The sequence below is a fragment of the Felis catus genome, chromosome A2, assembly GCF_018350175.1.
Source record: "Felis catus isolate Fca126 chromosome A2, F.catus_Fca126_mat1.0, whole genome shotgun sequence".
In the NCBI taxonomy this organism is placed as follows: domain Eukaryota; kingdom Metazoa; phylum Chordata; class Mammalia; order Carnivora; family Felidae; genus Felis; species Felis catus.
Genome location: NC_058369.1, coordinates 60,785,627 through 60,798,598, shown reverse-complemented (window position 1 = coordinate 60,798,598; position 12,972 = coordinate 60,785,627). Strand labels below are relative to the sequence as shown.

Genomic DNA, 12,972 nt, shown 5'->3' with positions numbered 1-12,972 from the left:
ACCCCACCCCATGACCATGGCCAATTGCTGTTCCTCACTCCTTGCAAATGCCCACTCATTTGTCTGTATCTCTGCACACATTGATCCCTTTGCTTGGACTGTCTGCTCTCTCTCACATCATCCCAGAAACTATTATATTATCCTTTAAGGTCCAACTCCGACTGTCCTACTAACTGCAGATTCTTTGACTCCTCTGGGAAAAATGAACTGTTCCCTCTTTCTTCACAGGCAAATGTCTGCTCACTGCTCCACTCCCTTAACACTGGCTCGTGGGATGAAGCACCTGCCTCACCCCCTAAGCTACAAAAGCCAGGGAGGCAGAGACAGGTCTGTTTCTGCTCACCATTGCACTCCTGGGGCCTGAGAGCAGCTAACACAAAATTCAACAAAATATGCTGAATGCATAAATGAGGAACCAGATGAATGAATGAATTCATCTATCCTACTCTGTGCTCAGCTACCAGCTGCTCAAAAGCAGACACCTGTCTGATTCATCTCTAATTCAGTGAGGAAAGACTACATACACTCTAACAATTACAACCGCTGTCACTGTCTCTGGTGCCCACGGGCCTACAAAAACCCCCAAGAAGGCCTGAAAGGATACACAAGACATGATAATAGAAGATTCCTCCAGGGATGAGATTGAGGGCTGAAATACTTATTTTATAAAAAAGAGAAACATGGGCTCCTGGGTGGCTCGGTTGGTTCAGCATCCAACTTTGGCTCAGGCCATGATCTCATGGGTCACGACTTCAAGCCCTGCATTGGGCTCGCTGATACCAGCTTGGAGCCTGCTTGGGGTCCTCTTTCGCCTTCTCTCTCTGTGCCTAGCCCCCCAACAGCCACACTCAAAAATAAACATTAAAAAAAGAGAAAGGGAGAGAAACATTTATATATACCTTACTTGTGTATCTGAAAAATAATTTTTTGAAAAAAAACTGAACTGATACTCTCTGGCCCCTTACTGGGCCCCAATCCCTGGACCCAACTATAGGCTGACCCCAACTATAGACTGACCCCAAACCCCATTAACAATAGGTAAATTTAGCACCTAACCAGTACTCTTGGGGCCAGCCCACTATGCCAGAGATAGCCACGAGGTGCTCCTGCCAGGAGGTTATCCCTGCTTCAGGCTCATGGGGGCTATGAGGCCCCAGAATGTGGCAGCCTGGGTATAGTGGGAGCCAGGCCACCCTCCTGTTATGGAATTTCCCCCTGGAACAGTGTTGACAAGGCCACATCCTGCACCACTGAGCGGGGGTGACCAGGGAGGTGGTGGTGCACGTGCAGGAGCCACGAAAACCTGAGTGCCCTTGACCTGGGAGTCACTGCACATTTGCAAACTGGAGGGAAAGAATGAGCTGTGTCTTCCAGGGCTGTTACCTGTTCCTCCCAAATGCTGGGCCTCCCGAAGCTGGATGGCTCAAGGCCTGGATTTGCAAAGTTGCCCAAGTATGCTCTGGGCCTCCTTCCCAAGACATCCCCTTTTCCTCATGCTAGACTCCCAGATGGAGACTTAACACAAGGTCAGGAAACGGCCCTCCAGTTGGAGGCACTTCCTCCTGGACTGGCCTCCTGTGTCACCCCTGCTGATGGTCGGGTACAATCCTGAGCCCTTCTTCCCCTGACATCCCATCCAATCTTCCAGACTCTGCTGAGATCCCCCAACTGACTGATATATAACCTCTCAGGCTGCAGCAACTGAAGGACATACACTGTGGTGTAGGGGCTCAAAACCATGTTCCATGAAGTGGCCATGGGAGGTCAAAACAGAGACACAGGGCAGAGTCTTTCTCTGGAGAAGGGTCTTAGGAAGGGGGTGAGAGACTATTAGAGCAGCCCAAGGGGTGAAGCTCTGAGGTGAGAGAGATGGGGATCTAGGATGCAAGCCCAAATGAGTGCTTTCTAAGCAAGTTGGCCAGTACACAAAGGGCTGCCCTAGCCCCAGGTGGGGCGAGTGTCCCATCCACTTAAGTCTGAAGGCAGAGCCATCAAGAGCCTCATCCAGAGACCAGGGGACAGGGTGGGTGTTGATAACCCCTCTTCAACTCACACACAGATGCACAAAGAATGCTGAACTGTCATCAGGAAGGAGATGCTTTGTGGAACTGAGGAAGGCACTGCACTAGCTGCAATGTCCCCATGGGCTGCAAAACTAAATTTAAATTTAATTTCACTGATTAAAAAGCACATTACAGCGGCACCTGGGTGGCTCAGTCGGTTGAGCATCTGACTCTTGATTTTGGCTCAGGTCATGATCCAGAGTCATGGGATCGAGCCACACATTCGGCGCTGTGCTCACAGCAAAGAGCCTCCTTGGGATTCTCTCTCCCTCTCTCTGCCCCTCCCTCCCTCACTCAGGTACACACATGCACACACTCTCTCTTTTAAAAAAATATAATAAAAGCACATTACATAGCAAGATCCCATATATTTATGTTTACACATTCTTGATAGACACGCACCACGATGTTGACAGAGATTATGGGCACCCTTCCTTCTTCACTTGTGCATATTTTCTAATTTTTCTATCACACACTAACTCTATAAAAATATTTAGGTAGACAGAGTAAACCCTCAATGATTCAAACAGCATTACGTGAACCAGCCCCAGGGCATAAAGAGACCAGGAGAAGTGAATGCCAGAGTGTGTGCTCGTTTAAGGGCCTCCCCACAATGCTTCTAATCAACAGAGACCACCACATCCCCACACTCGTCTGGACCCCAGCCCAGGATCTGGGCCTTTTCCCCTCACTGAAGAGCCCCACAGAGATTCTGGGGACTGGAGGGAACGGTGCCCATCACCCTTGGAGTCACAACACGAAGCACACTGGGTGTCTCACCCTCACAACCCAGTGAGGTCGGTGCATTCATTAGCCCCATCTGTAGATGGGGAGACTGATACGGGGAAAGCTAATGAATTCCCTCAAGTAGTAAGTGAATGGCAGAGGATTTGAACCCCTCCAGGCCCTGCCTGATGAATCTGGAAGGAAAATGGTTTGAGCTAACGTGGTTAGTGTGGGCTGACCTTGGAGAGGGTCGTCAGAAGCTTCTTTGAATTTCAGACCCGAGGCCCCCCGGAGGATCCTCCTGCTGGCACCACTGAGCCCGGGAATCCTGGGCTGCACCCCGACTCAGGGCCTCTGGTGTCCCTTGGCCTATCATATCTGTGATGCCTAGGGAGCCTGGTTTCCCACCCCCCTCCTCCCAGGCCCCCAAATGCCCGGTACGCACTTGGATAGTGTTCATCACCAGGCCGGCTATCAACATGCCCAAGCCTGAGAGCAGAATGGGCACCATGATCTGGCACATGATAGAGAAGACGGCCTCAGGGAAGACCCCATGGGGGGACCGGGTGAGTTCACAGCTGAAGCCTCGCAACTTCTTGCCCTGGAAGCAAAACTGCAGGTTCAGCTGGGTGACCACCATGATCAGGCTGCCAACCATGTTCACAGGAGCAAGACGTCCACTTGTGTCCTCTGTCTTCCTCCTGCACCAGGATATGCTTCCAAAGATGTACACATAGGGAACGCTTCCAGTGCCCTGAGCCGTTGGCAGGATCTCCGAATGCCCCTCAGCCAAGGGCCAGAGCAAGCAAGGAACAAAGGCCAGTGTGACTCAGAGCCTCATGTGGGGCCTTGGCAAACTCCTGCTGTCTCTCCACCCGCTACAGATCAGGTTCTCCTCAGAGAGTAGCTGCTCTGTCATCCAGGACGTCCCTCAGCTAAGTCTCTCACAGTGACCTTGATAGCATCCAGCTTTCCAGCCTACACTGGCTTGGGCTAGACCCTGGGAGACAGAACCACATGAGGCCTGACCTTGGTGAGGGCCACAAAGAATCCTGCCCGCCTCTGCACACACTCCCCAGTTGCTTCTACTCTTGGCAGACAAAGGTCTGGAGAAATCTCAGCCTAAAGGACCCACTCTTACAGCCCCCCTGAGGAGTTTCATGCCTCAAGGTTGAGAGGGCTGCAGGTACCCAAGAAAGAAGCCACATCCTGTGATCATCTTGACTTCAGAATCCAAGGGCTCTTGACCATATGAAGAAGCTATGTTCACAGAGGAAATGCAGCCCTCTTTACTCTCAAGGGCCCAGAAAACTAATAAACACACTTCCAGGGGCACCTGGGTGGCTCAGTCGGTTCAGTGTCTGACTTTGGCTCAGGTCATGATCTGATCAGGTCATGATCAGGTCTGTGAGTTCAGGTCTGTGAATTCAGGCCCGGCGTTGGGCTCTGTGTTGACAGCTCAGAGCCTGGAGCTTGCTTCTGATTCTGTGACTTCCTCTCTCTCTTCCCCTTCCCTGCTCATGCTCTGCCTCTCTTTCAAAAATAAACATATGGGCACCTGGGTGTCTCAGTCGGTTAAGTGTCTGACTTCGGCTCAGGTCATGATTTCGCAGTCTGAGTTCAGGACCTGCACTGGGCTGTGCTGACAGCTCGGAGCCTGGAGCCTGCTTTGGATTCGGTGTTTACCTCTCTCTCTGTCCCTCCCCCACCTATGCTCAGTCTCTCAAACATAAAATAAACATAAAAAAAAATTTTTAAAGATGCTTCTGAAGAGGCTCCACTCTCCTCCATTACAAAGGTTAGACCAGCCCTGATACCCAGCTTACTGCCCCCTTCCAGAGAGTAGGCTTGGATATCACCTTTGACTGCCAGCAAGTCTATTGTTGGGTGTGCACTGGGCATTCCACAGGTAGCAGGGATGGAATGTCAGGCATGAGGGTTGGCTGGAATAGGGATCAAGGTCACAGCCAGAAGAAGCCCAGGGCTGAAGGTCAGAAGCACACTCACCTACTGACCCTGTGGGACTTCTCCTGGACCAGGATCCTGATCTGAGCCTCAACTTCTGCTCCTGTTCCTAAACCAGGGCCCTCTTGGGCAACCTCCTGGTTCCCCTCTGTTGGATAGTCTATCCCACACTCAGGTCCCATCCCCTTAGCCTGGAGTTCACAATCTAGATCCTACTGACCTCCCTAGGCCTATCCACCTCTCTCCCAGCTCCAGCCAAACTTCTCCAACAACTATTTTCCTCATGCCCCAAATATTCCTCTCTCTACATCTGTCCTCAAACAATTCATTTGCTCATTCATTCAATAGATATTTTTAAGCCCTTCCTTGGAGCCAGACATAATGAGCTCTCAACTTCTTGGACATTCTCCCATTGGGAGTTGGAGTTTCTGTCTCCTCCCTTCAACCTGTGACTGCTGGACCAGTAAAACACAGTGGAAGAGACACTGTGTCAGTCTGGTTCTTGAGAAACAGTCTCCGCTTCCCATCTCTTGAGATGCTCATACTTGAAACCCAGATACCATGCTATGAGGAAGCTCAAGTAGTCACACAGAAAGGCCACGTATGAGTGTTCCAGCTGAGGATCCAGGTGACAGCAGCAACTGTCATGTCATGTGAGTGAGCTAGCCTGGATTGGGTACGATGCTTGGCAAGCCACCGCAGCAGATGCTGCACACAGCAGACATCCATTCTCACAGAGCCCTATTCGAACTGCAGATTCATGATCAAACTGAATGACTAGCTTTAAACAAGCCACTAAATGTGGATGCAGTGTGTTGCATAGCAATAGATAATTGGGACATCTGGGGAACCTCATCCCCACCCTTTACTTTTCTCATCTCAGAGAAACTAACAATTTCCAAACCTCTCTCTAGTCCAGACCCCTCCCCTGAGCTTTCAGGCTCTGTGTAGCCCCTGTATAACTCAATTAGTCTTTCACGTTTGTTCCTTCCAACTCCTCCCCCAAGCCTCTTGCCTCAATAAATGGTTCTGCCAGAAGCCCAAACTGCACTCTGACTGCCCGTTCCCCAACCAACTCAACCCCACATCAAATCTGCCTGTCCCCATGTCTTTCCCCTCCTCTCCAGTTCATGGACACCACCTTCACCATAGCCCTTAACTACCTCCTAACCCTTCTGTCCACCAAAAGTAATACCTGCTCTTTAACACCTTATATTACGTCTTCAAGTGACCTGCTTGCCCAAATATCCTCAATAGCTGTCAACTCATTACCTGAGAGAGTTCAGATTTTGTGGCCAGACATTCAAGGTCTCTCACAATTTGGGGGGGGAAAGCATCCTTTTGAGCCCTCTTTCTGCCTAGTACACGATCATCCACCGCATGTCTTAAAAGGAGCTTCCTGTGGACCCTCACATGGGCTGTGCCTATGTTCACACTACTCCCTCTGCATGTTCCACTCGCTGCTCAGGCCAAACTCTTGCCAAACCTCATGGCCAATTGAGGTGCCTTCTCATCTCTGAGGCCATTCCAGTGTCCTGCCAGAGCCTAACATCTTACCCAGAATTACCAAAGCTCTTTTTTGAACCCCTCTGAGGGAAGTCCACATATGCCTAATGACATAATGAAATGCACATACATCAACACTCCCATCCCAAAGTGTACTCCTCTTGAGGTGGAGTCTGGTTGATTCATGGCCACAATCTTTCAGAGCAGGGGAAAGTATTCATTCACTTACTCCACAGATTAGTACTGAGGGCCTTATGTTTGCCAGACTCTTGGTCTAAGTGTTGTGGTACATCTGTTAGCTGAACAGCACATACTTAGAGCTTTTCAGTGTGGCAGATAATCATAAAAATGGAAATGTAATTATGACCTGTGGTAAGTGCTCTGAAGGAAACCCAAGGAATGGGAGCAAGAAATGAGGATCAACCAACCATACACAGCACCCAACGACCTGCAAATGAAGGAATGAACAAATGAATGAAAGATCTCATTCCCTTGTGTACCCATCTGTGCCTCTCACTGCCCTTTCACACTGATTTCATGTCCAATCACCAAACACTCAAAATATCTCTAGGATATCCAGCAGGAAGTACACCAGTTTTGCAAATGAGAAAACAAAGTCCCTGAGAGCGTTTACCCAAAACCACACCCCAAGTCAGTATCAGAGGCAGGACTAAGACCCTCAGCTCCCAACTCTGGGGGCAGACTGCCTCCACCACCCTCCATGTTCTCTGCTCCACACCCTTCTCCTGTCTGATGCTGCCTGCATCTGTGGCTTGGGTTCTTGTGTTCAAACAAGAGTCTGAACCAGGAGGAGGCAGACACAAATGGCATATTTCAGAGAAAAGAGTTGAGACGTTAATTGGTTTCAGACAGAACCACTCTGGGCTGGGCTGGTTTCTCTGGACACTGACCACACGGCTCCCACAGAACTCAGCTGGAGGGACCCCCAACAAGCGATTGCTTTCTTCTGACTTCAACAACTCCTGTGATTTAGTTTTGAATGTGGTCAAACATCCTAATACAATTTATAGTCATACACAGTGGGCCTTGAACCATTCTCATCAGTACAGAAGATATGGAAACAGACAATAATTTACATAATTCCATATAGAAACAGATTTCTGATTAAGTAAGTTCTTAATTATTAAAAAATATTTCTAATTTCTGTTTAAAAAACCAAATGAGAAATTAAGATAAATGCACACACACATAATATACACACACACACATGCAAGTAGTGAAGTTCAGAAGGATAGTCATCAAGATGCTAAGAGTGACTACCGTTGAGAAGCAGAATTTAAAATGACCTTTATTTTTATAATGTTCTAACATTCTATTGTGATTACTTGCTTTTATAACCATCAAAACATAAACTGTCACCAAAAATAAATAAAAGATGTCATTACATGAGAAAGATTACTTTCCCATGCAACTTGAGAACAAAATATGACAACATGGTTTACTGGGTCAGAATCCAGAAGATCAGGAATGTAATTTTAAAAATAGCTAGCACAGGAGAAAAGCTCAAAGACCTTGAACTAGATTCTGGGGCTGCACTGAGCAGCAGATGGAATCTGGGTCAAGCATTAGGTGGTTTCCCAGATGACCCTGAATAAGGCCCTGCCCCTGTACAGGCCTCTAAACTCTAAACATGAGAGGTGGGACTGCATCAGTGGTTTTCAGTCTACTCTGCCATCAGAATGACCTGGGAGCTCCTGAAATGTGTAGCCCAAGCCCAAGCCCAGACCAAAGAATCAGGATCCCGAGGCCTGCGGCATGACCTACTCATCTATTCCAACCCCCTTGATTCTTTGGGAGTGTGTCTTTGGAGGACAATGAGGAAGGCCTGCAGAGGGTGGGCAGAGAGCTTTGGAATGCACATCACCATTCCTGGCTTTCATTTCTGATTCTTCAGTGGGAACTGGGTGTCTTCCCAGAAGCACACCTTCTAAATGGCCTCCTATTCCTTTCCTGGCCATCTTGAGCCTGGGCTGGTTCTGAGCCAAAATGTCAATCTTAAAAAGCCTGAATTCTTCCTCATCCTGTTAAGGTCTCAGAGATCAAGCTGATTACATTCTCAATAATGGAGGGCTTCTTCTTTATTTCCCGCTTCTGATGTCGCTGGCAGAACCCACCCACAGGTGAAAGCACAGAACCAGAGCACTCATGCCTACTCAGGGCTGGCTGTCTTCAAGCACTTTCTCCAAGCAGCTCCTTCATGTCACTCAGGCATTCTGGGACCTCCCTTTCCAAGGCTGAGATGCAGCTGGCCTTCTTGCCTCATAGCTCTTTCTGCTAACATTGACTAATGCATCTGCTACCCTCCTTGCTTGACTGTGATGCCGTGAGAGTGGAGCCTGGCTCTTGTATCCCCCACAGGGTCCAGCATAGTGCTGGTCCTCTCTCCCCCACTGCTGACACACACGTGTTGCATTAATGAGTGAAAAAACGAATATACAGAATCCTAGAAACAAAGAAAAAAAGAAACCCAATCAGCCTTCTGTAGGTTGAGTGGTGTAAGGCCCTAAAATTATTATGATCTGCTGCCTTGACATGTGGTAAAACCAGGAGGGCCTCACAGGGTCTACCTGCAACTCCCCCTCCCCCTCTTCTCCAGTTGACAAGGTCCCCTAGTCAAGAAACCGTCCTTACCAAGGGGACCAGGCACAGTTCCCACTTATCCCTGAGTAGGGGGTTTTTAGTTCCTGCTGGCCCACAGAATTATTCAAGCAAGTCAATCATACCTTCCAATGAGAACTAGGGCACTTTATGCTATTGTTACTACAAAGTCTGCCTCCTGCAGCCCCTCATGGTTCACTCTGCTTTCCAGTGCAACCCTGCGTGTCCCTGGGTATGAGTTTGTGTGACTGATAAACTGTGATTTCCTCAGTCCAGTGTTGGGGTCATGTGTTTGGCCATCTCCATATGCTTGGGTGGAAACCCCTCCTTCACCAACAGAGTAAGGAGAGGGTGATTGCAGCAGCTGGCATCACAAACAGGACTGCCCAACCCTGATAGAAGATGCCTGGTCAGCTTTCACTGTAACTGCTCTTTGCTGCCTGACTAGCTCCTGACATGGCCAGTGCTGCCTGGGATGGAGCCACTAACTGTTGGCCAGCTTGTGTATTATTAGCCTGTTCCATGTCCCACTGTCTCTCCTGGGTAATGCCATCTCCTCCCATCACCAAGGCAAGAACTATTGCCAACTGGCCATAGCCCAGCAGGAGGCACCTCAGGGCAATCTGTATCTGGCAAGTGCTCTGTGGCACTCCTGCACCTAGTCTAAATTATAAACTGCCAAGATGGGACCCCATGGAACACCCCCCTCCACCCAGCTAAAAATAAAATAGTTAACACAGCCCAATATAAGCTAACACAGGGCATTCAAGGTTTGAAATTTATCATACAAGACCTACTTGGTGATTACCCCCACTGCTTCTCCTTTTAAAAGTCCAATTTGGCCTGCTCTTAAACCTGGAAAGAACCTGCCACAGGGTGAATGACTGCATCCTTCATGCTCTGGTTCCATCCACTGTGGCCCCATACACAACATCCAATGTAACTGAAATTACTCCCCCTGATCAGCACCAGTAAGGATTTTGCTACTATAGATTTGGCTAATATTTTCTGTTCAATGCCTATTTCCACACCCTCTTAGGTGCAGGTGACCTTCAACTCTGAACAGACACAGTAGACTTTCCAGGTTACTCACGGGGTACCTCACCAGCTCTGCCACGCACGGTCTTGCAGGCAACATCTTAACTGCATGCACCTTTCTCAAGGAGCACAGGTCTAATGTTACATTATGATGTCCTCCTCCAGGGAGACTCATGTGACACATTCACTAAAGGCAAAACACTCAGGAGCTCGCAAAGAGAGGATGGGCCATTACTCCACATGTGGGGCAAAGCCAGACATCTTGGCAAATTCCTAAAAATTATTTTGGTAAACCGAGGGCAACTCCATCCTTGACACTGTCAGAAAACAGCCATTGACTCTTAGCACCCACACTGTTAATAAACTGTTCATAGAAGCCCAACACCTTGTAGTCCTTTTTGAATTCTGGAGGCAACACAGTCCTCCTCTGCACATTTGACTTATGCCCATTTATGCTGTCACTTGCAAAGGACGCTGTTTTAAATAGACACCTCCAACAAAAGGCTCTAGAATCTGTCCAAATTAAAGTCAACAGGCATTGCTATCAGTGCCCTCAAAAATTCCTTCACTGGCAAAGCATTAGCAACCTCTCTTATGCTTCTTGGAGTCCTGGACCACATACCTATAATGAATATATGTTGCCCAAGAAGCCCTTGGGTGCAAGAAAATACCCTCCTTGCCTAACTTTACACCAACTGAGCAGCAACTGCTGGCTACATACTGGGCTTTCCTGGAAAGGGAGGCTCTCACAGACCCTGGCCTGTGACCCTCCATACGCAGCAGCTCACTGAGCCTTGGGAGGCATAGCTACTGAGGACTCAATACAGGATAGAGTCAAACTTGGACTCTCTGGCATATGCCACTACAGAAGGATGCCTCCTCTGTCCTTCCTTAGTCCCTTGCCAGATGCTACCATACCAGAGGAGGTCACCCCTCCCCCAGTCCCCTTGGCTATGTAGGGAGCCCCCTTGACATTAACCTAGTGAACAGCAATGGACTTTGTATACTTTATGGGTGGTATGACCATGATACTACACCATGGAGCTCAGTGGAATGTTTATGTCCCTGATAAAGGAAACAACTCACCCAATAGTCAGCAAAAATGGTCAAATTTAGGCTGCCATTTTAGCACTGGATGCTCTGGCCAGCAAATGGTTCCATCTGCAACTTTTTACAAACTCTTGGGCCACTGCCTAGGAGCTGTTCCAAAACTTTTACTCTAAGGAACTAGGGCACTCTTGCCTCAGAGACACCCAAAATATAGGTCAAAGTCACAGATGTCTCCACATGCACTAAGGCCACAATACAAGGCCTCACCAGGACACTGCTTGTCCTCCTTATTTTCCAACATTACAGGTCATGGCCAGCCCTCATTTTGCTTCTGAGGACACACAGGGCTGACTCTACAGGAAGGACTCAATAAACTCCCACCTCCTCTGCAGACCCTGAGCAGCCAGAAGAATTGAGAGGCACACTGGTCTCCTCAAACTTAAGCTCTAAGGTAAAAAATAAGCCCCAGTGGGGGTTGGAGGTTGATTAATGTGGTATTTTTTGATTGAGTTTTTTCTTTTTTTTTTTTTTTTTTGAGAGAGAGAGAGAGAGAGAGAGAGAGAGAAGAAGGAGAAGAAGAAGAAGAAGAAGGGGAGGAGAAGGAGAAGAAGGGGGAAGAAGAGGAGGAGGAAGAGGAGGATGAGGAGAAGGAGGAGGAGGAGGAGGAGAAGGAGGAGGAGGAGGAGGAGGAGGAGGAAGAAGAAGAAGAAGGAGGAGGAGGAGGAGGAGGAGGAGGAGGAGGAGGAGAAGGAGAAGGAGAAGGAGAAGAAGAAGAAGAAGAAGAAGAAGAAGAAGAAGAAGAAGAAGAAGAAAGGAGGAGGAGGAAGGGCTGAGGGAGAGAGAATCCCAAGCAGGCTCCACACTCAGCGCAGAGCCCAACATGGGGCTTGATCCCACATTCTGGGATCATGACCTGAGCTGAAATCAAGAGCTGGACGCTCTTAACTGACTGAGCCAGCCATGCACCCCTGGCACTGATTTTAATCTGGATTCATGCTCCTGGGGATACATGCTATCTGTACCCCAACACAAGCCCCTCCACTACCTTTATTGGCTGCAATGGGGAACCCTTATAAGTTCACCAGGGGGCCCTCTCCCTCCAGGTCAAGAGGCTGCTTCACTTGCTGGGGGGGGGGTGAGGGTGTTCTCTACCTGCTCCCTAGAAGTCCCAGTCACCACCACAATTTAAGTTGGTGTCACGGCATCATGGGGTCAATGTGGTATGAGGCCTAAAACTAGCAGTATTATGTGTTGTGACATGGGGGAAAGCAGGAAGGCCATGAGGAACCTAACCACAAGTTCCACCCCGCTCTGTTCCCACAACCCTTCCTATCCCTGAGGAGCGGGCTCTCTCTGCTTCCCTGCCGGCCTGTGAAGGAGCCAGGCACACCCTTCTTCAGAAACAGGGGCAGTGGAGGGTTCCCCCACCGATAGCACACAGTGTTCCCCAAGCTCATGCAGGCTCACTCTGCTCCCAAGCGCTCCTTTCTGAGGGCCTTTCACAGCATCTGCTGTTCCCCTCTCAGGTTAGGAGTATATGTAATAACTAATGACCTGCTGTATTTCTCAAGTCCAAGGCCAGATGCCCTATATTCGACCATCCCCACAGCCCAACGATGGGAATCTATCCCTCATCAAGGCTGGCCTCATCCCCTGTGGCACTCAGTCCAGGCTTCACTCCTTTCCCTCACATAACTCTCCACGCCCTTGCTTCTCCCCTCCCATCAGCCCCTTGCCCTCCTGCCTTTCTAGAGGGTTCCGTGTCTTTGCTAAGGCACCATCCCTGCCAGACCCTTCCTCCTCTTTGCCCCCACTCCACCTCCATGGGGCCCATGGTTCCTGACCCCTCTGCAAATGAGCATGATGTCTGTGGACCACCAGTTTGAATTTCTGCTACATGTAATACAAAGAGATCAGATTCATCACAAAGAATGGGGTTCTTTCTTCTTCCTATGTACACATTCCCAAAACCCTGTCATATATGCTGCCCTGTGTGGGGACCCAG

General features: G+C 49.1%; 1 protein-coding gene across 12 annotated transcripts in view; it reads right to left on the bottom strand.

Annotated features, from left to right (window-relative positions):
• Positions 1-12,972, bottom strand: part of LOC101081454 (solute carrier family 41 member 3) — an 837,990-nt gene that overhangs the window by 103,053 nt on the left and 721,965 nt on the right. The window contains exon 1 of one of the 12 annotated variants that reach the window (XM_023249805.2): positions 3,235-4,195. The exons of the other annotated variants lie outside the window; for them this stretch is intronic. Coding sequence (XP_023105573.2) covers positions 3,235-3,447 — 213 coding nt within the window. The 5' untranslated portion in view covers positions 3,448-4,195. Of the gene's footprint in view, positions 1-3,234; positions 4,196-12,972 lie in introns of those variants that run through there. 12 annotated transcript variants of the gene reach the window in all.